The sequence below is a fragment of the Dermochelys coriacea genome, chromosome 15, assembly GCF_009764565.3.
Source record: "Dermochelys coriacea isolate rDerCor1 chromosome 15, rDerCor1.pri.v4, whole genome shotgun sequence".
NCBI classification, from domain to species: Eukaryota; Metazoa; Chordata; order Testudines; family Dermochelyidae; genus Dermochelys; species Dermochelys coriacea.
Window position 1 is genome coordinate 12,380,344 of NC_050082.1, and position 26,941 is coordinate 12,407,284.

The 26,941-nt window shown below is 43.1% G+C and overlaps 2 protein-coding genes across 8 annotated transcripts in view; both read left to right on the top strand.

Annotated features, from left to right (window-relative positions):
- SMPD4 (sphingomyelin phosphodiesterase 4) overlaps positions 1-10,595 on the top strand; it is a 33,030-nt gene extending 22,435 nt beyond the window's left edge. The window contains 8 exon segments of the mRNA XM_038373407.2: positions 562-652; positions 3,210-3,310; positions 4,522-4,685; positions 5,554-5,759; positions 6,436-6,669; positions 8,102-8,233; positions 8,394-8,522; positions 9,295-10,595. Of these exon segments, the coding sequence (XP_038229335.2) occupies positions 562-652; positions 3,210-3,310; positions 4,522-4,685; positions 5,554-5,759; positions 6,436-6,669; positions 8,102-8,233; positions 8,394-8,522; positions 9,295-9,621 (1,384 nt within the window). The 3' untranslated portion in view covers positions 9,622-10,595.
- Positions 10,596-11,900: 1,305 nt separating this feature from the next.
- Positions 11,901-26,286, top strand: CCDC74B (coiled-coil domain containing 74B). Of its 7 annotated transcripts, XM_043498152.1 has the most exons (10): positions 12,453-12,542; positions 12,830-12,871; positions 13,243-13,521; positions 15,357-15,401; positions 20,500-20,556; positions 21,143-21,293; positions 21,853-22,063; positions 22,195-22,277; positions 23,941-23,994; positions 25,979-26,286. In XM_043498152.1, exons 3-10 carry the CDS (start codon positions 13,254-13,256, stop codon positions 26,115-26,117), a joined length of 1,008 nt encoding a protein of 335 aa, XP_043354087.1. In that variant the 5' UTR covers positions 12,453-12,542; positions 12,830-12,871; positions 13,243-13,253; the 3' UTR covers positions 26,118-26,286. The 7 variants fall into 7 exon arrangements, with proteins under 7 accessions (XP_043354086.1, XP_043354085.1, XP_043354089.1 ...); XM_043498151.1 differs by lacking the exon at positions 12,453-12,542 and adding an exon at positions 11,901-11,945 and having other exon boundaries at positions 12,830-13,521; XM_043498150.1 differs by lacking the exon at positions 12,453-12,542 and adding an exon at positions 12,144-12,346 and having other exon boundaries at positions 12,830-13,521.
- Positions 26,287-26,941: the final 655 nt, after the last annotated feature.

Below are 26,941 nucleotides of genomic sequence, written 5' to 3' on the forward strand. Positions count from 1 at the left end.
CATTATTAGGAGGATGAGAGAGCCCACTTTTATACTCCTCATGCACTTCGGGCTGGAGTCCAGATCAGAATAAGGAAGAAGGAAGTAGTTGCTCCCAATCCACAATGTATCCACAATGGAAAATGCTTTGGCTTTTTTAGAAAAGGGGGAGGGGATCAGACTGCTTTAGAGGTGCTAGTATTTATTCTGAGAATAGAGGGAAGTTGAAGCAAGTTTAGAAGAGCAGTCAGACTGATGCAGAAATAATTTCTCTACATATCTCTGCAAAGGACATGTGCAGATCAGTAGAGGAAAAGTTGTGTTACTGAAACTGCACCAGAAAGAAATTTCAGCTGAGAACACTGGGCAGCTTTCTTAGAGGCACTTGGGTTGCATTTGGCCCTGGAATAGCAGGTTGTGTGCAGCACTATTAGAACTTTTCAGATATATTCAAATCATTGGCTCCTCCTTCAGCTGAGAAAGAAGCTATCAAAACTTATGTCTGTATTAAATGTTTGAGATATTACTTTATCATCTATTATTTGTTTATACATGTGTCTTTGTGTCTGAATCTCATTGCAGAGCTGTGATTCCTCGGTTTGTCCAGCAGAAGCTCTATATCTTCCTGCAGCATTGTTTTGGCCACTGGCCTCTGGATGCGTCTTTCAGAGCTGTATGTACCAGCCTTTATTTCTGCTGAGTCCATAAAAAATCAGAGTTAGTTAATAAAACACTGGGCCAGCTGCAGTGATAAAACTACTGTTTTTGTAGAACTGTTCCCTGTTCATGATTTTTTTCCTCAGGGGGAGGGAAATAAACATTTATTAAGACTAGAGTTAGAAATTAAGTATAGTCAAGGTATGGGAAGGGGAATTCTTAGATACTGGTGAAACTATGTGGTGGTGGTTCGTTTCTCTTTCCCTTTATGGATATGACCACTGGTTGAGAACAAGCTATTCTTACCACAGAGAATCTGCATGTTTATGGATAAATTTGTCCTATCTAATAATACACTATAATCTTGTTGTAACTAACCAGACTGGGAGAAGAAATATGACTTTAATTTCTTATATCAAGATGTTTTAAATATACATTCCTCCTCCTTGGGGGAAGTGACATGGCTGGGTCAGTTATGTTGTCATGTTTGGCAGATAGGACAGAATACACTGGGAAGCCTCTAGGGTGAAATCTTAACTCAACTGAAGTCAAGGTTGTCACGGACTTCAGTGGGGCCAAGATTTCCACCCCGTTGCCTAGTAGTTTCTTGTGAGAGTGCCCAATGACTATTGGAGAAGAAGGACTGTAAAAGCATTAACACAAAACACTATTCAGCCCATCCTCCATGTGTCTCACTAAACTATATGGTGCTTCAGTGAATGATATTAAATGTCAGAATAATAGCACAGTCCTCAACCATGATGACTACATTAACGTGGCCAACCAACAACGCTCCGACACCACCTGTTATAAAGAACTCAAAGAAGACCCCGCACCACAGTTTACCCAGGAATTTAAGGATACCATCAAATCCTTCCCCAACAACTCCCAAAAGAAACTCTACAAACTCATCACCCAAAAAACCACCCCAGGGACCTTCTGTGTGCTTCCCAAGATACACGAACAAGGGAGCCCAGGCAGACCCATCATATCTAGCCACAGCACTCTCATGGAAGGAATATTGGGACTTATAGAAACTATCCTCAAACCACTCACCAAGCAAAGGGCCAGATTCCTCCAAGACGAAACTGACCTCTTCCACAAACTCTGCAATATTAACAACCTCCCTCAGAACACCATCCTTGCCAGCAGGGATGTCACTTCACTATACACCAACATTCCTCACAATGACGGCATTGCTGCCTGCTTCAAATATTTACAAAACAATGGACAACCTGCAGATATCCAAACTAAACACATAGCTGAACTCATCCATTTCATCCTCGCCCATAATAATTTTACACTTCGTTCAAACCCAGAACAGCCAGGGGTACTAGGATGCTCCCCAATATGCCATCCTCTTCATGAGCCACCTTGAAGAATTTCTGGACAAATGCACCATGAAACCAGTGTATCTGAGATACATCGATAATATTTTCATCCTTCAGACATTCACTCCCTTATAGATTTTTCACCACAACTTCCCACGGATCACCATGCCTACCTTTATAGATGCAGCAACCATCTCAAACACACCAAGAAATCTATTATCTGCAGTCAGGCACTCACAGAATATGCTCTGAGGAGAAAGTCCAGGATATACACCTTAACACGCTCAAAACTGCCATACTAAATAACCACACTTCACCAGAGAAGTAGATCCCATCATAGAACAGACCACCCAAATACCTCGAGAGAACCTGTTTCAATACAGAAATAAACCCCCCTCCAACCGCATACCCATAGTTGTTTCCTACCATCCCACCCTGGAACCCATACGGGATATCATCAAACTACAACCCACGCTTGATGAGGACCTAATCCTGAAATAAATCTTTCCTGAACCCCCTCTCCTGGTCTTCAAACAACCCTCCCAACCTCTTGAAGCTCATCATTAGAAGCAAGCACCCCACAGACCAGGACACACCAACTCAAAGCAGCACCAGACTCTGCCACTGGTCGGTATAGTGGAGGACTTACATCGGCAGGAGCAATGCTGTAAATTTGCAGATACTTACAGTTAGGTCAACATAAATTGCCTTATGCTGACCTAACTCTGTAATGTAGACCTGGCCTAAGTACGTTTCCTGGACCTGAAGAAGAGCACTGTGTAAGCTTTAAAGCTTGTCTCTCTCACCAACAGAGGTTGGTCAGTAAAAGATAGTATCTCACCCACCTTGTCTCTAATATCCTGGGCCCAACACTGCATACTCCAATACTAGTACGTCAGCTTGATTGGTGGATGCATCTTCAATTCCATGGCAGCCACTTAAGCACTCCTTCATCTGACTGTTATTGTAGAGGGTGAGCTGCTTGTTCAGTAAAACCAGGCATTTCCTAAAATGTTTTGTTAATGGATTTTTACTAAGCATTTAGTTCTCTTCAGCTCTGATGCAAAGGCACATGATCTTTTTCTTCAGGGCTGAGACTTTTGCAAGATATTTTCATTCCTTAAGCCTTTTGTTGGCATTAAGAAAGTGGGTGTCGTTGTCCAAGGGACTTAGCAAAACGAACAAGCAAAATCTTCCTCCTTCAATTGAATTGATTTTTATGTTGTTGTGGTTTTGCTTCAGGTCCTGGAGATGTGGTTAAGCTACGTGCAGCCCTGGAGATATGCTCCTGAGAAACCACTTCAGAGTTCAGAGCCTCAGCCTCGCAGTGTATCAGAGAAATGGTAAACGTAGGGTTATTCCTGAGCAGAATCTGCAGGTCACTCCAATCCTGACTTCAGCAGATGGCATCTATTAACCGTTAGAATTTTGCATATGAAAATCTTGAAGGCAGAGTTTTAAATGTTGTTCCTTGTAAGCATCTAGGTCATGGATACTGAACTGTGGAATTGTGACCAAGCACCCTTTTCTTTATTGTGAGGTGGGGTCACAGAATGGAAAAGGTTGAGATCTACTTTCCTAGTTTACCCCATTCGGTTCCTCCTGACATGTTACTCTAAGTAGCTTGCTTCGTACAGCAGGTGCCAGACTGGCCTTCCTGCTGAGGAAGAACAAAGATGGCATATCTGTCACCCTGACATGGGTAAAAGTATTTCTTTGGCTTAAAGCTATATTGACAAGTCCCCCCACGTGGCTCCAATATTACAAACTACACTGCTCATTGCATTGTGCTATGTCCAAAATCCTGGGTCATAAGAACAGACATGCTGGGTCAGATCATGGTCCATCTAGCCCAGTATCCTGTCTTCTGACAGTGGCCAATGACAGGTACCCCAGAGGGAATGAACAGAACAGGCAGTCGTTGAGTGATCCTGTCGTCCACTCCCAGCTTCTGGCAATCAGTGGCTAGGGACATCCAGAGCATGGTTTTGCATCCCTGACCATCTTGGTTTATAGATTATCCTCCATGAATTTATCTAGTTCTTCTTTTTTTACCCGTTATAGTTTTGGCCTTTACAACATCCCCTGTCAACGAGTTCCACAAGCTGACTGTGTGTTTACTTCACCAACTGTTCTGAGGCACCTCCTCCTTCCCTAAGACCTGTAGTGGCACAATCCATTCAGCCGTGAGGGTGGGTTTCATGAAGAGGCAGCATCAGTTTCTCTGGTCCCTGGATACTTGTGCAGGAGGCAGTGAAGTCAGTGCTTTTGATAGAAACCACACTTCAGGCTTCAGCTTGCCTCTGAAGTCCTCCCATTGCACATCTATGCAACTAGATATCTGCCAGCACAAAGTCATAGATTGTTACTGGTACCTAAAAACGCTTGAGTAAAGAGGAACATTTTTTTGTCTGTGTGTGAAATGGAAAGGATGAGATCATTCCAGTTGATGGTCTAAAATATATTCTATGGGATTATTTATTTGGGAGAAGACTGAATATACTTACTCCTTATTTTAATAGCTGCATTCACAAATCCATTGTTACTTTGACAGGGCTCCCTTCATTCAAGAGAACTTACTGATGTATACCAAGCTATTTGTAGGCTTTCTGAACCGAGCTCTCCGCACCGATTTGGTCAGCGTTAAAAATGCCCTGATGGTGTTCCGAGTAGCCAAGGTCTTTGCTCAGCCCAACCTAGCTGAAATGATCCAGAAAGGTAACTGAATGCCATGTTGCCTCCTTGCAGTGTTCTGCCCTGGTCTGTCCCATAGCAACTTTTTTGCCTCAGAAGCATGCAGAAATATGAATTGGAGGATTCGGGTCTGCCTCATGTGACATTGAAGTTCAGAGACCTGATGTCTTTGCTTCTATTTACAGTATTGGTTTCATATATATGTTTTTCTTTTCTTTTCTTTTTTTTTTTCTAATTTCCATTTATCAGTCTCACTGATTCCTATTTGTTCTAACTAACATAAAAAGAACACGATGCTGGGTATTTTTAGTAAACAGAAACTCCTTGTGTTTTACAACCTCCTTATTGTTTATGGCGTTCGGTTATTAGTTAACTCAGAATTAAAACTTTGTAATGCCCTACAGAAATTTATATTTACTCAGACTTCAGCAAGATGGCTAGTCAGCAAGAACTTGCACTCCAAGTTCTAGATATCAATTCAAAGTGTCCTGAAAGCTGCCTGTTGAATGTACTGGGGTGCAGTGGGGGTGGGGATGGAGGCGCACAAGAGGGTTTAGGCAAGTAACAAAAATTTCAGGTGCTGGAACATGCTCAGCTGGGCAGGTATGGGGACCATAATATCCTTTCCAACAAGCAATCATGGCCTAGAAGTACTATATCTATATAGATTTAGATGCACCATTGTAATTGTGAAAGCTCTTTCTGCTGTATGAGTGAAGATTCAGTGAGAAACTTGAACTAATAACTAGGGCCCTGCCCTTTCTCTCCTCCCCCCAAATAACCTCACAGCCTTGTTATGAGTGATTAAAAAATTTTATTGCTAGATCCCCAAATCAGAAGGAAGGTGTAATCTAGTCTTCTCCACCCCACATCATCTTATACCAAATTCTAGGGGAGCAGTTATTCCTGGAGCCAGAACTTGTTATCCCTCACCGTCAACACCGAATTTTCATGACCCCCACTCTTGGTGGGAGCTTCTTGTCATCATGGCCTCCAGCAATCACGGATGCCTCATTTAAGGTGAAGAGTCATGTTTACTGCTTGGAAGGACAGGACTCCCAGTACAAGCAGATGTTTGGTCCAGAAGTCAGGAATTTGGTAAGCAATGACCTTGCTTACTTGCTGTGTAAGCCCCTTTATTGCTGTTGTGAGGGGTATGTCTCCATACTGAATATCTGCTCCATCACATACGGGGGGGAGAAATTTTAGCTCTTTAAAAGTAGGGGGTGAATCAGGAGTTGGTGATGGTTATAGAATCTGTTTGGAGGGTCCATAACAAGTATGAAAATAGAAATGCACAGACTGCTTTCCAGTCTTGAAGGGTGGGATGGACTGGGCTTGCAGCTTTGGAGCAGTCTGCTATGGGCATATACTTGTTTCATCTCTCAACAATGACTGTATGTGTATTTCTGATTCATAGTGTTAATAATCAATACCCAGCAGCAAGCCAGTTAAAAACGGTGTAGCAAAGGGAGAGGGTCTCTCCCTAAGCAGCAGGCTAGTGAACTGAAGGAAGATGCATCTCAAAGGAAATTGAGGGGCACTCGCATTCCTCTGAATGCCCCAGCTGCAGTGACTTCCTTTACTCTATTGGAGTTGGAGCACATAACTACTACCAGCACAAGTCCATGTCAGCTAAGGGAGTGAATGCGCTGATTCTGTTCTGACTGACACGTCACCAGGCAGACTTGTCTTCACATGCTGGTGCTTACTACTGACTTGTGTCCTTTATTCTATTCTTTATTTAGTCATCCTCCTGTCTTCTATTTTTCAGGTATTAAGATTGGCCCAGTTAATAGGCCAGGCCAAGCAAACAGCAAAATCCATATCAGACCACTCTGCAGAGACCATGGCTAGTCAGTCCTTCCTATCCTGGTTTAGGTTCAGCCCTTCTGACATGAATGGTTCCTATACAGGCAATGACCTAGATGAAATTGGGCAAGACAGCATCAAGAAAACAGATGAATATTTGGAGAAGGCACAGGAATACCTATGCCAGATCTTTCGGGTAGGTAACTTCCTTCCAAGTGCTGTCACTGGAAAGTAGCATGAATGGGAGTCAGGATTCCTGCAGTCTACTTCCAGCTTTCTCACGTACTTGCAGTGTGATCATTGGCAAGTCATGTAGGCCAAAATTTTCAAAAGTGGACACTCAGTTTGAGTACCTCAATTTTTGGTGCCCATCTTGAGACATTTTAGGATTTTTTTTTTTTTTTTCCAGGTGTGCTGAGTGTCTGTAAACCTCTTGACTATTGCTAAAGTTGCCGGTGCTGTTCACTTGAAAATATCAATCCCAGGCTAAGGTCCCTCTAAGCCGCATGGCTACGCAGCTGTGTATTAAGCCCCGCGCAGGGGCTCAGGGCTGCGGTGGGGAGAGGTCTCTCTCCCTCAGTGCAGACCTGCCTGGCCAAGGCCCACCAGAGCTGCCGGGGAAAGGAGCTCTTCCATCGGCCCGGCCCGGCCCAGCCCAGCTCAGCTCAGCTGCACCAGAGCTGCCGTGGCTGGGGAGAGGCACCTCTCCCCTGGCCCCAAGCTGCTGCGGTGAGAGAGGGCTGGGGGCAGCCTGCACGCCAAACCCCTCATCCCCGGCCCCATCCCAGAGCCTGCACCCCTTGCCAGAGCCCTCATCCCCCTACACCCCAACCCTCTGCCCTAGCCCTGAGACCCCTCCCACACCCCAAACCCCTCATCCCCGGCCCCACCCAAAGCCCTCCCACCCCCCCGCACCTCAGCCCCAAGCCCCCTGCCACACTCGGAACCCTTCAGCCCCACCCCCACCACATGAATTTTGTTATGTGCACCAATATGAGACACATCACCTTCATATTGGTGCACATAACAAAATTCATTCTGCACATGGACATAAAAAATTAAAGATAACACTGATCCCAAGCCATGTTAAACTAGGTACCAACAATAAGTAGCCACTTAGAATAAACCCATATTTTTCCTACTTACCAAGGGGCATTTTATGGCTTAATGTTTTTAAAGCACTTTGAGATTTTCTAATGTAAAATGTTGTAGAAATTCAAAAGTGATAAAGCTAATAGAAGATACTAGAAGATGGCTGCTCCTTTCATTAAGATGAAAGGAAGCAAAGAGATTTTACACAAGTTTGCTTGCACATGGCTGGGAGAAGACAGAGCTAAGCAACAGCTATGGGAAGACTAGGATGTACTGAGTGAATAATACTTCTGTCTGCCAGGGCTTGCCACCTTCTGAAAACAATTAAGAATTTAGTTGCCTTTTTTTTGTTTTTTTTTTTTTTAAAAGTTCTGTTGTAGACTGGTAAATGGATTGTTTTCAGTACCTGTTCTGTTGTCAGTCATTGGCTATGTGGTTCTCAGGGGCTGCACAGGAGCTGGTGAATGGGGAAATAGGTGGAACAGAAAAAGGTGGTAAAACTGAATAATTATGACGAAATTATGCTTTTTGACTAGTTGAATGAAGCCCAGCTGACCCAAATGATGATGAATTATGGAGCAGCTCAGGATGAGAATGGAAAGAAGCAATTTCCAGACTGCATTGAGAGTGAGGATGGATTAATTCTTACGCCTCTTGGCAGGTATCAGGTAAGAGAGAAAAGCTTCCAGCCCAATACTTCTAGAAAGCAGAGTGTATGCCTCTACAGCTAAAGAAATAGTTAGCTTGTCAGGGATGGGAGGAGAGATACCAGTTCAAATACAATTCAAATTTGAGCTATAAAGAATGTGATTTCCTTTCCTTTCCTAGATCATAAATGGCTTACGGCGGTTTGAGATAGAGTACCAAGGAGATACTGATCTTCAGCCCATTAGAAGTTATGAAAATGCCACTCTAGTGCGACTGTTGTTCCAGTTATCCTCAGCAATTAATCAAAGGGTAAGTGCAATGAGAAGTCTTCTTTCTTTTTTCCAGTTGCATATTCCTATTCTCCCTCTGACCTGTGTCAATGTACAACTTACACACTTGCTTTGTACTCTCACCATTAATCTGACTTTGGCATGAGTTTGCAAATATTCCATAGGGCTCTTCTTCCAGCCTAGAATCATGTTTTTTCCCTATTGCTCAAGAGTTGTAAATGTCACAACAGTCTCCCCAAATCAGAAACAGTACACTGAAATATATTGTTCATGGTAGATGAGGTAGAAGGAATATCCTTCACAGGATCATATTAGCATAATGAAAGAACACTCTGTTTCCCTAGTTGTCAAAATAAGCTGGAAAAGGGTTAATCCAACCAAGCCCTTTTATTCCTTCCTCCTTGCCTCTCACTCCTTTACGCTCTGTCTTGCAACCTGATGGTTAGTCCTTTCTCCACTATATCCTGACATAACATGTCATGCCATTCATATGTACTCAGAAGTGTGTACCACTATTGTTCCAGATTTCCTTCTGTTGGTTTAGCGCTTTGTACCACTAATAGTAAATGAGCAGAATTACTACAGTACAGATGTAAATTTGTGTCGGAACAATTCTAACTTTTGAAAGACATATGAATTTTGAGTTATAATTGCTATATCCGCTTTCTGGTCCCCTTAATGCAAACCAAAACGTAAAAGCAACAATTTTTCAGTGTGAACTTAAAATCCACATTTTAATTTTTGTTTACATTTTTCTTGTTCTGTTACTGACTTTGTTTTTCATACCTTAGTTTGCTGATCAAATGGAGATTCTCTGCTCCAGGGAAGACTTTATTGGCAGCTTGTGTCGCTATCGTCTTACCAACCCATTCCTTGCAGAGAAGGGCAGGCACAGCCCAGCACTGAAGCAAAGATCAGGATGTTCTCGGGGACCAAGGATCAGTCTGAGATTTCTGGCTAGCTACAGGACTCTTCTTTCTTTGTTCATGATATACTTCGTTGCATCTTGGTTCTGCATTGGACCACTGGCCTGCACATTCATTATTCTCCTTGGGTATCTTCTTTATGCAGTAGTAATGACTTTCTTCACTGAAAGGTGGAAACCTCATCAACACTAATTTTTCCCTTCAGTGTACACTGTAAAACAAACTTTTTAAGGATAAAAGTACAGTGGTTCGTGATTAAAGGGTTTCGGCAAAGGATCACTTCAAAACTTTTAAGTGTGTTTTTTGTATTAAAGTTGAGCCAGAGGGATGGGTTTGTGGTTGGAGAAGCCGCTGTAATCTGTGTAAATGCTCTTTTGATAAACTGTCTTTTCTATACAGTTTACTGAATGTGCGGGATGAGAGACACTGCTTGTGGTTTGGGGAACAACCTCCAATAGCTGTGAAGCTGAAATGAACAGCCTAAAGTAGCTATGGGAAACTACACACAAAATCAGCTCTAGATTTGGCAATCTATCCATATTGCAGCTTTTTACTTTTTCCACTTCATGTGGGAATTGGCCATTTGAGCTGCTTTCTGCAGGTTTTATATCATGTTGTTGGGGAGGGGGTTTTCAGTGTGACAAAGGCAATAGTAGCCACAAATCACGAGTTCTGGACACAAAGCTGAATCCCAAAAAATCAGTAGGACAAAAATGACATGATTAGCATAAACAAGTTTTTGGCTTAAATTACCAGAAAACTGGGGGAAATTGGTAATAATGGTTTGGCTCAGAAACAGGAGAGGGGAGTTGCATCTTGTTGCCAGTTACATATGATTGCTTTGATTTGCAAAAAATTGCATTATAAATATTTCAAAGTACCAGGAAAGGTAGAGGAGCTAGCAGTTGAAATCCCATAGCCTAGCACAGGGGCTAACTCTGCATTCCCTTTTCTGAACCAATACTTACTTGTTGTCTTCACTGGTCCCTGTCTTTTCAAAATGAGGAACTTTCCATGTTTCCTGATAACTGCATTTCCAACTTATGTTTACCAAATCCAGTGAACCTTTCACTCATCTTGTTCAATCAAATTTCTCTTTGTGGTACAAGGTTCTTCTTTTGAAATCGCATATGTAAATTAAAGTGCTTGCTTGATTTATTTTTAAAGCAAAGTCTCCTAGTGTGTTTTGTGTTAAACCTTCTTTTTGAGCAGGACTGCGTTGCAGTGTGCATAAGTGACATAGTGAGTACTGTATTATGCATCTATTTTTAGTAAGATTTTGTCAGTTTCTTTCTAGTACTGCCATTTGTTCTGGTAGATGGCATAAAGGAAGTATGTTCAGGCCTCTGATTTGTAGCCCTGGGTTCAATAATCTCTCAAGTTTCATTTTTTAACAAATGTGCTACCTTCCCAGCAACAAACTACTTTAGAAAACAGTCACCAACTAAACCAAAGTAAATTGAGCTTTGTTTAAACAGAAAATCTATTTAAACCGCTCTCCCCTGAAATATACTGCTGTCAGGTGCCGTTGTGGCACTTGTGGGGTAAAGGATTAAATACACCTTGCAGTAGTGAGATGTAAGATACCACATAATATCCTCTGGGCAGAGATTTGTCACTTTTCATTTCATTTGTAAAGGATTTTGCCCACCTACGAGCCTGTATAAATAACACTTGTCCATTGTCACATCCAAATCACAATGTCACATGATTGCTGGCTTCTGCACCATGTGACTTGGACTAATACAGTACTGGTGCAGATAGCTTTGTGTAGTAAGCACTGCGCTTTTACTGCTGAGCATGAAATTCACCAACACATCTTTAAAAAGGGTACGGAAGAGGCGAAGCTGTAGGGCAAAAGCAGAATAAGAAATGTAAACTTTCTTGCACCATAAGCTGACGTGGAAAAGCCTTTGGGAGGTCTGGTCCTTTTCCCTGTCAAGGCAGCATTGATCCCTATGCTGTCAAATACTGCCATTCTTAGCCAGGGAGGGCAGGGCAGTGATTCAATGGGCAGACAATAGTGAAGATTGGTTTCTAACCATCAGAGGAGTGAAGTCCCAGTGCCCCCCTCCCCCACCCAGTTGGAAGGCAGTCCTAGAACTAACTTGTTTTAAGACTGAGCTTGATAAGTTTATAAAGGAGATTGCCTCTAATGGCATAAGGCCATCCGCAACTGCTATTAGCAGATATCTCCTATGGCCATAGATGGGGGAGGACTCTGAGTTACTACAGAGAATTATTTCCTGGGTGTCTGGCTGGTGGCTCTTGTCCATATCATCAGATTCTAACTGATCATCATGCTTGAGGTTGGGAAGGAATTTCCCCCCAAGTCAGATTGGCAGAGAGCCTGGGGTTGTTTTTTTTTTTTTTTTAACCTTCCTTGGCAGGGTGGAGCGTGGGTCACATGCTGGTTTGAACTGGAGTCTCTATAACTTGGAAGTCATTAAATCAAGATTTGAGGACTTCAGTATCTCAGCCAGAGGTTATGGGACTGCTACAGGAATGGAGGATGGGTGAGGTTCTGTGGCTTGCAATGTGCAGGAGGTCAGACCAGCTGATCTTGCTGGTCCCCTGGGGCCTTCAGTCTATGCCTACAGGATGTTATATGAGTTATGGAGCATCAGTTCCCAAGCGCTGCGAGGACCTTCCCCTACCACTGCTACGGGGGGGGGGGGGGTCGCAGGGCCAGGTGCTGAGGATGGGTCTCCCTTCCTCTGCTAACGCAGGGCTCCTGCTCGCAGCCCCTGGCCTCCCTGCTCTGCAAGCCCCAGGCCCCGCTTGTCAGATAAGAGGCTCAGTCCGTCTAGACGCCTCGGGACGGGACCCGCGCCCAGCTGACGTCCCTGCCCATCCCCTCCCCCAACGGGCCGAGCCGGGGCTAGGCAGGAGGAGCCCAGCGCCGGCCTTGTCCCAGGTGGGCGATACCACCCTGCCACGGGGGCAGGGGGAGAGCCCCTCCACCCGCACCCCCCCTCGGACGAGACCATTCGGAGAGGGGCGGCGCCCGGTCCGGCGTTGTGGTGTGCTCCTGTCTCCATGGGAACGGTGACAGCGGGAGCCGGGCCTGAGGAGAGCGGAGCGGAAAGAGCCTCCCAGGCCGCGCGGAGAGGGTGGGGGGGGGGCTACGTCCACCAGCGGGCTTTGGGGGGAGGAGCTGGTGGGTTCGAACCTGGGGCTACGGGGGCAGGGCTGGCTGAGGTCGGGGGGGGGTCTGCGCCTTAGCGTGGGGGGAGAGAACGGGGGTGGCTGGGCCCAGGGTGTCTGTGGGGGGCTGAGAGGGGAGGGGGCTGAGCTGGGTGTGTGTGGTGCAAAGGGGCGGGGTCCAAGTTCCAGCCTGCTGGCTCTGTGCTGACTAAGCTCACATTTTTGTTCTCTCCCCCCCCCCGCCCCATTCTAGGTTGGCAGCTGTAAATTTGAGGGCCATGCGCAGAAACGGCTGGTGAGCGTGAGGAGGCTTTGGGTAGTGATACCTGCCCCATCCCCATTCCCCTGTGAGGGCAAGTTTAGAGCAGAGGCACACAGAGCCATAGTCCACTTCCTCCATCAGAGACAGTGAACACAAGCCCCAGTGTCAGAGCCAAGTCCAGAGGAGACACCCCCCAAACCCATGATGCCAGGGTCATAGTAAAGGTGCATTTGCATGGCAGGGGTACAAGGTACATACAGGGCCTGACCTCATAGAGACTGGAAACCTGACATTAAACATGGTCACTGACCCTTGTTCAATTTCAGTGGCATTTCCTCAGCTACTTTACTGAGAAGCTGTAGGCTGCCCACATAACCCTAGTCTGAAAACAACTTTTGTATCAGGACCTTTGGGGATGTACAATACCAGTTTGCCTCCGCTGGGGAACCTACCACAGTGGTCAAGAGTAGGAGTGGATAAATCAAGCCATCTTCAACTTGGCATCCAGAATAACCAGGGCCCCCAGCCTCACTCTCAGTCCCAGTCTGTTGAAGTCTGGAACAAAGACTCACATAAACTAGTCATGGACTTGGAGAGAAGCCTGAAGTTCCTGCAGCAGCAGCATGCTGAGACCCTAATGAAGCTTCATGAGGAAATTGAGTATCTCAAAAGGGAAAACAAAGGTGAGGTGACCTTTCCGTATACAACTTTGTGTAGATTCTAGAGGCACTAGCTGAGAGATTGGAGAGTTGTCATTGCAAGTCGAGAAATCTTTGATCTCTTTTTCCTCAACATGCTAAGTTGTGAATTAATTACAATGAATGTAGGTTTTGCTTCTGCATCCCCACATTTCTTCTTCTGTGTCATCTCTTTAAAGAGGTCCCTGATGCCCCTTGCTTAGGCCTACCATTCCTTGTGCTTTTCACAAGAGTTTTGTTTTGAAACTGTTAGATAATATTTCCCAACACTTAAACTATAATAGGGGATATAAGAAGGGAATTCTAATGATTTTGACTGTGAGGCTAACAAAAGCTCAAAGACAAATCTGGTCAGTTACTGACTCCAAAGGCTGAAAATGCATAGGGGACTGGATAACTTGGGGAAAGGTAATTAAATTAATCTTTCACACCTAGTAGGCCACCACTTCAGTTTACCGGGGGATGGATATATAGTAGTACATCTGAAATCAGCTGGTGTGATCTCAAGTTTAGTTTCTACTGGACAAGTGTTCACATTACAAAAATACCATTTAAATTAGCCTTCTTGTCATCCTTGAAAGAAGCTATTCACTGAATCTTTGTAGAGAGAATGTGCCCTCTGTCTTGATTGTTTCTCCAGGGTTGGGGTATATTGTCAATAAGAGATGTAGGCAAAAAGTGTTGGTATGACAGACTGGTTAATTTTGAGCACAGCTGGTTTACAAGAAATCCAAACATGAGAAAATTGACAAAACAGTTCAAAGCTTGTACCTGGACAACAAAAAATTACTTTACATTCATGGTAACATCAGTAAATTCTTTAGAGGTCAAAGTAGCTGGATCAGGGGTAGGCAAACTATGGCCCACAGGCCGCATCCAGCCCACCAGCTGTTTTAATCCGTCCCTCCAACTCCCGCTGGGGAATGGCATCTGAGACTTGCCCGCTCCGGTGGCTCCTGGGAGCAGTAGCATGTCCCCCCCTTTGGCTCTTACGCATAGGGCCAGCCAGGGGGCTCTGCTCTGCACACTGCCCCAGTCGCTGACCCTGCAGCTCCCATTGGCCGTGGTTTCCGGCCAATGGGAGCTATGGGGGTGGTGCCTATGGATGTGGCAGTGTGCTGCAGAGCTGCCTGGCTGCGCCTCCGCATTGGGGGACATGCTGCTGCTTCCAGGAGCTGCTTGAGGTAAGCAGCACGTGGAGCCTGCATCCCTGTGCCATCCCCAGTCCCCCCCAGCCCGAAGCACCCTCCTACATCCCAAGCCCTGCATCCCCAGCCAAGAGCCCCCTCCTGAACTCATTTCTGGCCCCACCCCAGAGCCCTTACCCCAACCCCAATTTCATGAGCATTCATGGCCTTCCATACAATTTCTATACTCAGATGTGGCCCTTGGGCCAAAAAGTTTGCCCATCCTTGAGCTAGATGTTTGGGCTAGTAATAAACCCTTGTTCATAGTGCAGAATACACAAACTAGTTTCATTCAGTGTGCCCTGAGTTATGCTATACTTCTGTCTGCATACTTGTCTTAAAACTACTGAAAAAATTTGTCATCTTTAACTCTACTTCCAATCTCTACCCCTTCCGAATATTATTTAAATAATATCCACTCTTAGGTTTCATATTACAGTTACTCCCTCATCTTTTGAGCCCATGTTTATTGTACATTTTTAATGAAAAAAATTTGTCTATCAGAAATGTTGAAAGCTGATGTGTGTGACATTCTCTAGGAGCAAGCTTAGCTTTACTCTACAATGAGAAAAGGGAAGTTAAGGGGGTATGGAGAGAGCTCAAACTAAAAATTGTGTTCTCGTTGGATTACAGAGCTTCATTATAAACTCATAATGAATCAGTCGCTGCAGCTAAAAGGTAGGCTATGCTTTTTACTGTTCTAGAAGTAGGATGATCTAGTAAGTGTCAGCCCCTGGAAGTCCCTTTTTCTCCCTTCATTAATTTTATTATTAATAAACATTTTGCCTTGGTGCTTTGTCCATTTTCCAATCCTGAGAGAGAATCGTGGAAGTGTCGCCTCCTCTCTGCAATGCAGAAATATTCTAGCTCTCTGGTGACTGAAGACTGTACCGTGAACACAATCTCGCTGCTTTCATGTCAGAATTCAGTTTTCATGGGTTTGTAGGGGAAAATGGAATAGCTAAGTGTGGCCTGAGTTTCATTATTCTGATTGAGATGCGAGTTGTCTGCCCTAAGCCAACACATAGGTTGGCATGATTGACAGGTTACAATCTGAGTGGGTTAGGTCAATGAGGAAGCATATTGGCGATGCCATGAGAATCTTAGACAATACTTGCCTGCACTATAATACTCCTCCATTCACACTATTCTACAGTTAAGGCCCTAAGAACCCCTCTGTATTAGATACTTTTGCCAGTATAGCAAGAGCAGTTGAATGTGATGGGGGGAGGGGGGCAATACCTTTATATAACAAAAGCCCTTCTATGGTTGCAGTGAAACTGGCAAACATTTTTTGGCAGCATAATTTATTTTGCTTGCCAAACATTTATAAGCTGTACTAGCTAAAGCACTGCGTGGCAGGCATAAGTTGCATCTGTACCAGGAGAGTTTGGACAGTATTGCTACATTGGCAAAGCTTTCACAAGTACAAACATTCATTGAATGTATCTTGAATAGTTTTTTCCCTTAAAGCTTTGGCTTCTGGAATGGTAACGATACATGATAATGTTGGTTTCATTAAAAAATGTTCTATGCTTGATAGCTCTAGAGAACAGCTTGTAAACACGATCCCTACAGGCTCAAAAACCAGAAGAGAAATAAAAAGCCCCAATTTATTATTTTGCAAAGTCTCATGATGTGTTAGGACTTGACTTACAACTTTAGAACGTTTGGAGGTTGGCAATACTGAATCTTTCACTGCAAATCTATATGCAGTCCATTAACTTTACTTATATTCGTCGAAGTTCAGATCCCTGTGGAGAGTTAAATATATTACTTTTATGCATCCATCATGCCAGACAACTGAAGGGATCTGTATCTCCACAACCTAGTATAAGAAAAGCCTCACCAGAGATGATGCATAATCAAATGTTCAACCTAAAATACACTATGCACTTGCACTATGGTCTGAAGGTTAATACTCACTCGGCAGATTGCTAGAGAAAGCAAGTTCTGCAGTGAGGAACCCTGCCCATAAAAATACCCTATCACACGTCCTCAACACTGCATATCTAGGATGTCAACGAATGTACCTTAGCTTACCTCAGTTACTGTGGTGGTTTGTAGAATGAAAGAAGCACTTGTGGAAATAGCTGGGTCCCAACGCATGTTGCACTTTATAGATTATTATTTATTTGATGTATGCAATCTGGTCAAGCCAAGCCACAGCATTCTTAACAATGTTCAAGGCACAAAGACCTCCAGGAAGTTGAGTAATTTTGCAGTCCTCAACAATGTGTGTCATGGTTTGTGGCTGCCCATATTGACATAGTGGACTCTCTCTAAAATGCCATAGGAAATTCTGCTGCAGCACAAATTCCATGTCTGGTACGAAACTGGTTGAGAAGGCTCCATTGCCTTCATGATAAATCAAACCCGGACTGGACATTGCTTGGGGTCTGAGACAAGATAATTATTTGTCACTTTCTCTGTGGATTACGAAACTTACCTCACATCCTCTACCTTAATCCTTCACCCAGTAAATGTATCCACAATGGGTGCAATGAGGGCAGACGACCATGTGGTGGATTAAACAAGTCTTTAGTTAATGGTAGATATGGTATATTACACAATTTCATCATGAGCTTTGCAACACTTTCCTCTCTGCAAAAACTGGGTGGAGCAATATTGCAGAGAACAGGTAATCATGGTAGAGGAGAAGATTTAAGTGTGCCTGAAATAATATGCATAGTAGAATTAAGTTGTACGTTGATCATCCTTGTATGAGACAAGTGAGCCCGTACTGGAGTGAAGTACTCCGCCGCTAAGTAACAGAGTACCAAGGCTGATGTGCATAATGTTTGGGCCTGGGCACCTCATGTTGTTCTGGCCAATTTTCCAAGCAGGTTGATGCACATTTTGACCTTAGTCACTGTCTTTGCAAGATCTTGATATACGAGAGTTCTATCCAATATGACACCTAGATAAATCAGGTGTGAATCATGCTTCATTTGCTGGCCATTGAGAACTATATTCAGCTGTCTGCCTGCTTGTGCATGATGTAAGTGGAAGAAACTTAACACAGTCTTACTTCTACTTGGTATCAGGTGCCACCAATGACAATAATTGGCCATAGCCGCCATATTTGCATTCAAAACACTTTCAAGTATGTCAAAGGAGTGTGACTGAGTGCCGAGGCATATGTTGTCTGCATAAACAAACTTACAAGATCTGGTATATGGTAGGTCATTCGAATGTAAGTTGAATAATGTTGGAGATAATACTGATCCTTGCGGGAAGCCATTCTTCTGGTGCCTCCAAGTACTTGTTCTATTACCAATATGCACATGGAAATGGTGATTTCTCAAAAACAGAGCCATTGCACATACAAACCAACTTGGCATAGTTTTGGACAATTTCACCAAAAGGCCAATGTGCAAACCGTATCATATGCCGTGGTCAGTTCAAGAAAAATTGAACAGTCTTCAGCTGATGTTGGAAGCCATTTTCAATTAACGTTGTAAGTGCCAGCACTTGATCACATATACTAGTACCACAGCAAAAAACAGCCTGCTCTGGTCCCAGCATGCCTTCCACTTATGCCTTCTTTGTGAAATCAGACACTCAAGCACCTTAAAACAGATGCTCAGAAGTGAAATTGGTCTGTGGCTTGAAGGCAAATGTGGATCTTTCCCAGGTTTCAGCAAGGCATGACCTTCACTTGGCACCAGATTCTAGGCAGTCTGGATTCTTGCAGAAGTCGGTTGAAAAACTGAACAAGCCATTCCTGAGCATGAGGACCCAGATGTTTTCATGAATTCAGGTGCGATCTATCATATGCAGGAGCTGAACCAGTTTTTAAATCTTTCAGCACTTTATCCAATTCCAGACTAGTGAATGGCTCCATCCTACTATCGGCAGGATAACTTCTTAGGAAATGTTGCCATTTGTCATGTATCTGGCATTTGACAACTGTCACTAGTAGCTTTGGCAACCTTCAACAGATGACTGGCAATCTGATTTGGAGTAACTGCTGGCCTGCTTTGTGTACATGGGCATTTGAGCCGCACCTAGTTAACAAATTAAACTCCAGCTCTTCTGGCTTGACCACGTAAAGTCAAGCACCACTGTCGCTTCCTCTCTGAGTCCAGTGAGCGGCATCCAATGATTCTGTAAGATGGTCTGCAATCTCCGGATCACCTGACTGCTCAAACTGCATCAGCAAGTCTGCACAATCCTCATTCTAACATGCAACGTACGCTGGTTAGAAGCCACGTGGAATTGTTGCACTTGCAGCTTTAAAAAGGACAACAGAAACAACAGTTTGCTTCTTCCTTGGAGATGGTTAATGGGATGGCTACGACGATCCATTCTAAGTACTCTGTAAAGGAGCCCCAATGTGCCTTCCGGAAGTTCCATCTAGGCTTTGATACACTCCTTATAGTTGGCAGATGGAGGACTCATTCCCATCTGAATCAAAGGAGGACAGAGTTGGCTATGTGCAAAATCATTAAGTACAGTACAAAGCCGCTGGCTAACGTGATTGGCAAACAATATGATCCAGCACAGATCTGGGCAGTAGTCTCTATTCCAGCATGTTGAATGGAAGGTACCATACTGCTTAGGGTCATGGACCAGTGCAAGATCATTATTTGTTGCCCACTCCAACAATTGTTCACCGTTTGGGTCTGCAGTTGCATAACCCCACTTGCTGCAATGAATATTAAAGTCGCCAACATACGCGGCCACAAGCTTAAGCCTTGGGAGAACATGTGGAGTCCATGTTTCATCCAGTGGCTTATACATTTGTAATTTGAAACCCACCAACTTTGTGTCACGAAAAGGTGAATATTCAACATGGACAATATCTGATATATCACTATGGGTGTACATGGCTCGACCATGTTTTGCATGAAGATGGTGACAACATTGAAACCAATTATCTTAAACCAATGTGCTTCATTCAGCATGATAGATTTTCTTGTAAACAAATAATGTCAGCTAGAACTTCCTTTGCCAGAACACCAATAAGTTCCTGCTTGGCAGCAGACAACCCTTCAACATTCATCTGGAGGACTTTAAATGCTGGACCTATGACTAGAAAATCATCATCCGGAACCTTTATAGATTAAAACATATTGAACTTCATTCAGAAGCAGATGGGGACTGGTGTATTTCACTGCACGTTAATATGCTTCTGCTGATTCATACGTAAGCAGATATGAAATCTCACATTCTGCCTTAGCCGAAGCTTCCAAGGTATGCCAAAGTAGTAGATAGAAGTTGTCCAGATGAGAGGGGACAAGAGACATGGATGATCATAGTGAGATCAGTTTTAGTAAAGAAAGGCTGCAGTCTCTAAGTTAACTGCAGAGAACTGAATGAGCCACCACTGCTACCTGGGAGTATAAGTGCAGTCAGGATCCCAGGAGTACCTTGCAATAGCCAACTACTGTGACCATGGGTGGACAAACTCCACCAATAAGCAGCAGTCAGTCTTCAGTGTTCCTAGTTGCTTAACCTTGCCCCTGAGCATCCCTCCCTTTTACAGATCAACCTTCAGTGATTTTATCCAGGTCTTTGTTATCACATTGTGTTTCATGTTGAGTGCAGAAAACACTCCCACTGGTTAAACCAAGCAGCTATTCTGGTGCTATGGGAAACAGATACATTGCAGGTTGCTCTCAGCAATCCTGCATGTAGAGAGCCTTGGCTCTGCAGACTATAAATAAATAGTTTACCTGTGTTTCCTGTTATAAACTGAGGATAATATAGCTTCTTCGCTGGTCAGTTCTATGATCATAACGTCCAATTCATCACTTATTCTTCTTTGCAGGTGATAATTTAACTCCCACCTTGTTTGACAAGTTGCATTCAAGGCAAGGTTCAGCAGGTAAAATAGCTTAAAACTGCAAGATTTAACTTTCGGGGTAGCAGGACTAGTAACTGCATATATTAGAGGAAGGGAAGATAAATTATTAAATGAAAATATCTAGGCCTAGATATAGAAACAGGCAACAATGTAAAAGTCTGAATACCTCTCAGATTTGTTTTAAATCTCTCTTCTTACAGCTCTTGATGATCAGGAGTCCTAGTATAACTGTTTTCCACTCATTTGGATCATGTGTGCTTGCACACACATTTATAATTTCTTTTACATTACGACTGAGTTGCTAAGGAATTGGGAGAGCAAAGCCTACGTTTGGGCTGCTTCTAATTTATGGCTGTTAGTGCTAACATAGTAAAATAGGATTTCTTGACACTGTGTTAAAAGATTAAAATAAGATAAACTACAATGAAGCTGTTCAATTGCTCACAAAATAAAGCCTAAGAGCATGGAATACTCTGAACTGCTGTGGAGATGAGGGTACTTAAAGCTTGTATTGCAAACTGTTAGGTCTCTGGCCTGGCCTTTGATGCATGCACACCCCTCCCCCTTCCCTCTCCCCTTCTATTTTGTCTAACAGCTGCTGTTGCAGTTTCTAGGTATTCACTGACAAACAGGCAGCAGATGGACCAGCCCAAAAAGCAAAAACTGAATACAGAAGAACAGGTGATCAGCATGGTACAAGGGGAATCAGAGCCTCCCTGTCCAAAGGTGGAGAAGCCACAAGAGGAGGTTTTTTCTAGGTATGAGCAAGCTATCAGAATACAGCAATTGTAGGCAGCTCATTTGAGAAGGTTTCTGGGTTGTAAGTGTGTGTTCTTTTTTGAGTCTTTGACCATGTGGATCCCACTGATGGTGCACATGCACCTCGCATATCTTAGAAATATAAGTAATGTAAAATACAAATTTGAGGTTTAAAAATAAATTACAGTGAGCAACTGATTCTAGCTGGGGTACTTAGGAATCTCTTTGGGGATAAAGTTTTCAATTGAGTTGTCATTGTGTATTGTAGTGTGCGTAGACAGAAGTGCTAATTAATTCAAAGGAAAAACTGGCGTAAAGTGTACTGCCCTGCACCATTCTAGACAGAGGACACAGAAAGTAGTTTAGCTATAGAGAAGGATGTGATCTTGTAGAGTTAAGACTCCTGGACCTGCCATGTTTCCTTCATTTCCCACTTATGAAATAAGTAGAATACCTGTCTTAATCAATGTTTGACAAATGTTTTGGCAAGGTAAATGCAATAAATATTTAGACATTTAATCCATTTCCCTTGTGATTCTTTTATTCCTTGTGATCTAGAGAGGACAGAGAAGTCTCTGATAAAATTACATCTCCAGTACTTTCACTGCCAAGCCAGGTTAGATCTGGGCACGCTCAGGTACCACCAGCCTCCTCCAACCCTTTCCTGGTAAATGTTCTCCCCTCCCACATCCGGAAACCACCTACACTAGAAGAGTGTGAGATTGTCATTCACCAGCTATGGAACATCAACCACATGCAGGCACAAGAGGTGAGGCTGTTGACCCCAGCTCAGTCTACTTTATTCACAGCTTTTAAGATACATTAAGTTTGTGGTGACAAAATAGGAAATAGATTTTCAGAGGTAAGCAGAAAGGTTATTTTCTCCTCTCTGTCCATCAGCTGATGTATTTGAAATCTTATCTGGAGGACATCCACAAGAACAAAAGGATTCCTGAAGACTATCTGCTAGCCAGCCAGATTGGGTAAGCTAAGCTGTTCTGAGTTATGGTTCAAGGCTAGGGTATTAGACAGATTGTAGTCAAGTTTGTTTGTTCCCTTTCTGCTTTGTATTGGGAGTGAATTTGCAGAATAGAGGCCATATGCAAGGTGCCTAGATAGAGGTCATTAGCGAACTTTGACTTTGTACGGCTTCCTTCCTCAACTTTCCCTTGTGATTTATCTTTGAGCCACCTCTACCCCTCTCAAACTTTCCAGAATGCAATCTGTTAATGTGAATTGAGAAGATTTAAAATGATATATGCCTTAATATACCTCTACACACAAGCGGCAAAATCCTGTATTATAACAAGACTACTGCACACAGTTGTTAACAGCACTAACCTAACAGGAGATAAGTGTCCATAAACTTAGGGTGCAGGTAGACAAGGTTGTCAGTTTGTTCTTTCAGAGCACTTACAATCATTTAAGATATCAGCCTAGGGGGAGTTGAGACACCTGGTTAACAGACTCTACTCAATCCAACTGAAAGTCAGACCCTTCCACGTATGGGCATTTCTGAAAGATTCAGAGAGACTATATGGTTTGAAGCCTTGTTTATTTTAAGGAATATGATTTTATTTATATTGTGATACTGTTTACAGACCCCATTTGGGTTTAGGGCTGTATTGTAGTAGGTGGTATATAAATACATTGTAAGCTCTTCAGGGCAAGAACTGTTGCTGTCTAGACAATGAACAAGAGAGCAAGGGGCAAGAGATTACAAGGGCAACAACAAAAAGTCATGGGTTACACAGATTTCCCTTACCTTTTACCCATCCCCCGTACTATTGCCACAACAGTTCTCCAGTTAAAACTCTAGAAGGAAAGTAGGTCTGTTGGAGTAGCATTTGGAGCAGCCAACTAACAAGGGGTGCAGAAGGTACTAAAAGATCATCTAGCCTATTCTGAATACCAGAGGCCATTAAACTTCACCATATTACCCCTATATTGAATCCAATAACCTTTTTGACTAAAACATGTCTTCCAGAAGGGCATCAACATATGGAGAATCTACCACTTCCCTTGGTAGTTGGTTCCAATGGTTAATCATCCTCACTGTTACAAAATTTGTCTGACTTCAGATTCCAGCCCTTGGTTCTTGTTATGCCTTTCTCTGCTAAATTGAAGAGCCCTTTAGTATCTGGTATTTTTTCTGTGTGAAGGTATTTATACACTGGCTCCTTCCTGCACTCCATCCTATTTCACGGACACCAGAACTATACATACTATGCCAGTATGTCTCATCAATGCCATCTACTCCCATTTATACATCCAAAGATTGCACTGTAACCATCTTCCACAGCATTGCACTAGGACCCCATGTTGAATTGCATGACCCCTAACTCCTTTTCAGAGTAATTGCTTTCTAGGATACAATCCCCATAGGTATGGCTTACATTCTTTGTTCCTAGGTGTATAACTATGCACTTGGCTGTGTTAAGATGCATTTTGATTGAATTATCACATAAGCTAGATCATTCTGTATGACTGCCTGTTCTCTAGGTTCAACATTCACATGCAGCAAGATTTATTACGTTGTTTTCAAATCCAAGTTACACAAGGCCAGCACAATCAATCAATGCTCTGCTACTATGCTACAGAGTGAAGTAGCCAAGGTATCATATCTGCAAATATTTTTTGATTTAGGAATCAAGAAGTTTCACGATTACCCAAAATGCTAAAAGGTACATCTAAGAAATGGTAAGTACTTCTACTTTCTTTAGAGATTAAGACACTTAATGAAAAAGCCATGCTAGTTACACCTGTAATGTAATCAGCTGTTGAGTCAAGCATGTGATACCTTTAGCAATTAAGTATTAATCATGAAGTTAAAAACAAGCCTATTACTGGTTTCCCCCCTCTCCCCATCTCTCACCTTCAACTTTATCATCAGCCCCAAGCCTCTCCCCACTTCTTAAGGTCATGATTGCCTAAAGATCAATCCATACGCCCTGCTCAGGAGATAGTCAGATTTCAGATGAGATCACTGCAGCTATCTAGGTTATTTTCAGTGCCCTACTATAGCCACAGAGGAAGCTGCACGAAGTGTTTTAATCACTAATTCTTTGAGGGTTGCTTTTGCATGTTCACACTACCAGCCTCTTTTCCACAGAGTTCTACACACAGGACCCAGGTAATAGGGACTGTATTACCTCCTGTGGCTTCTCTGTCAAACATCTGATGCTGATGTAGTCCCTTGGGACACTCACTTTTCTCCAAGGATCACAGAGCTCAGCAACATCCTATATATATGCTAAGTCGGAGGCAACAAAAACCTCTCTCAAGGAGGCAGGACATTGAAGTGTGGTTCCACTGTGAAAAATAGCCAGTCATCTTTACTCAGACCTTCCTTTTGTATTTTCAGAGTCAAGTCTGCTAATAACATTTTACTGCCATTAGCTGTGGTGGCTCTGCAGTGCTGAAGGAAGAATGGATTAAGATTTTCTGGCTCCCACCTCAGAATTATTTGCTAAGATCCAAATGCAAGGCCAAGTTCTATCCATAATGAAATTACACACATGTAACTTTTCCATTGCCACCGAGGAATCAGTCACACAGCAATGTGAATTTGATTGCAATGGGATTTAAAAGCAGTACTCTATTTTGTGAGGACTGCATAAAAGGAAAATAGGAAAGCAATACTCTGATCTTACCCAGTCATTTGAACAAGAAAAGACAAATCATTGGGTTAGACTATGATTATTGCCATCTTCAAAGGACAAACAAGTCATACAAGCCCTTTTAAGAAGACAAAAGCTCAGCCCAGGACTCATCCTGTGGATGGGCTTTCTCCATTCCTCTATGCCAAGATGCTGTCAAGATAACAGAGCCAATTAACAAAGTTCCCCACCTATGACCTAATAGGAGGAATAAAGATTCTAAACTCTCCCCCTTAATACATCTTTTCATGCAGATGCTGCAAACACAACACAAACACTATTTAAAAAACACAGGTGACAGATACAGCTATGTTTCTTTAAAAGTTGAAGTGAAATGTTTATTAAGTTTTTCTGCAAGTTAAACTGTAGGATCTCACTTCTTTCATGAAACAGGGAAGTTTGGTTTTTTGTACTAAAAAACCAGGTCCCTCCTTTAGCTGCTTATTAGCCCCCAAAAACAGGACTAGACTCTCCTATAACATGTGATGTCAGCTAGTCAAAGCAAAGGAAGAAACCCAGCTTCATGCACTCAGTGTTGCAGGAAAACAGAATCCTGGGTTTGGACAGGTAACAAGCCATTCACACTTAAAATAATAGCGCTTTTCATCTGTTGATCTCAAAGCATTTTACAAAAGTCAATATCAATACCTTCATTTTACAGATGGGGAAATATCTATCTGAAGGACTGTTATCAAAAAAGCTGCTATGCCTCCTAATGGTGACAGGGGTACTCACTAGCAGAAGGGCCCCACACACACTTCCATCCCATGAAACTGTACTGAAAGTCATCTCTTTTGTCACTACTAGAAAAATAATTTGTTAAGCACTCTGAAGGCTAGGGAGAGTTCTTACTACAGAAATTTAAATCAGTGGGACAGAGCACTGCATAGGTTAGTCCATCCATCATGTAGAATCACTGGGCTGACTAATGTGAAAGGTGACCCTAATCCGGTAGACCTTGGTAAAGAGAGTGATTTAAAATCATCACATTGCCAATCATTCCTCTCTCCAACTCTTATCTCCAGTTTGATTATAACTCCACTGCCAGCTGCTGAAAGGGCAGTTCTGCCAGCACTGAAGCAAACGCTGGGAAACAGTTTTGCCGAGAGACAGAAGAGAACTCAAGCTATTCAAAGAAGCCGTCTTCATCGGACTGTGCTTTAGTCTCGTTGTTCAGCAACTGCATTCCTGATCTCTTCTCCTTAAAAGTGTTCCAGTAGCTACAGCACTCCCAGTATATGTTTGAGTTTACATTGTAGTTTCAGCATAGATTGGTTTGCTGCTATTATCTCCACACTTCAAGTAAAAACTAATTATGAAATCACCGTGTCTTCTATTCCATTCCTTCAGTGGTTTCCCTTATTCTTTCAGGATGTATATTTGGTGAGTTAACTTATTGATGAAAGCCTGTAAGAGATTACTGTTTGGGAAATTGGATGCTTATCACTTTTAAGCATGTCAATGCAGTATCCCAAACACTTCTCTAGTCCGGCAGAGATTATTTGAAAGCCACATACATTTATTTTTATGCAGGTATGGGCTGAACAGGTTTACAGATAAAACTAGATCACTGCTAATCCATCAGTGGAAAGGCTGGAAGCCACATACTATATCATGTTACCTGGCAGGACAAGATTTCACAGCCCTGCACAGCTGCTAGATGGGAACTGAGCTGAATTTACAGTAGTCGTATCAGAATTACTTTTCTGATGCGGATACAGGGCCCACTGATCAGCAGCAGAAGGGCAGTTGAAACTATGGGGGGCTCAGATATTACTCTGTTCTAGGCTGCACACTTTTTACTCAGAATCTATAACATTCCATTGTTTCCTCTTTGCTATGGGCTAGTTTCCATTCAACTCACTGCAACATAATGGGTTGACTGCTGTGAAAACGAATGTTGCATGTACAGCAAGTATGCAAGATTCCCTATACCAGGCTGCTGATCTGCATCACAACCTTATCTGCACAGGAGCAGACCTACAATT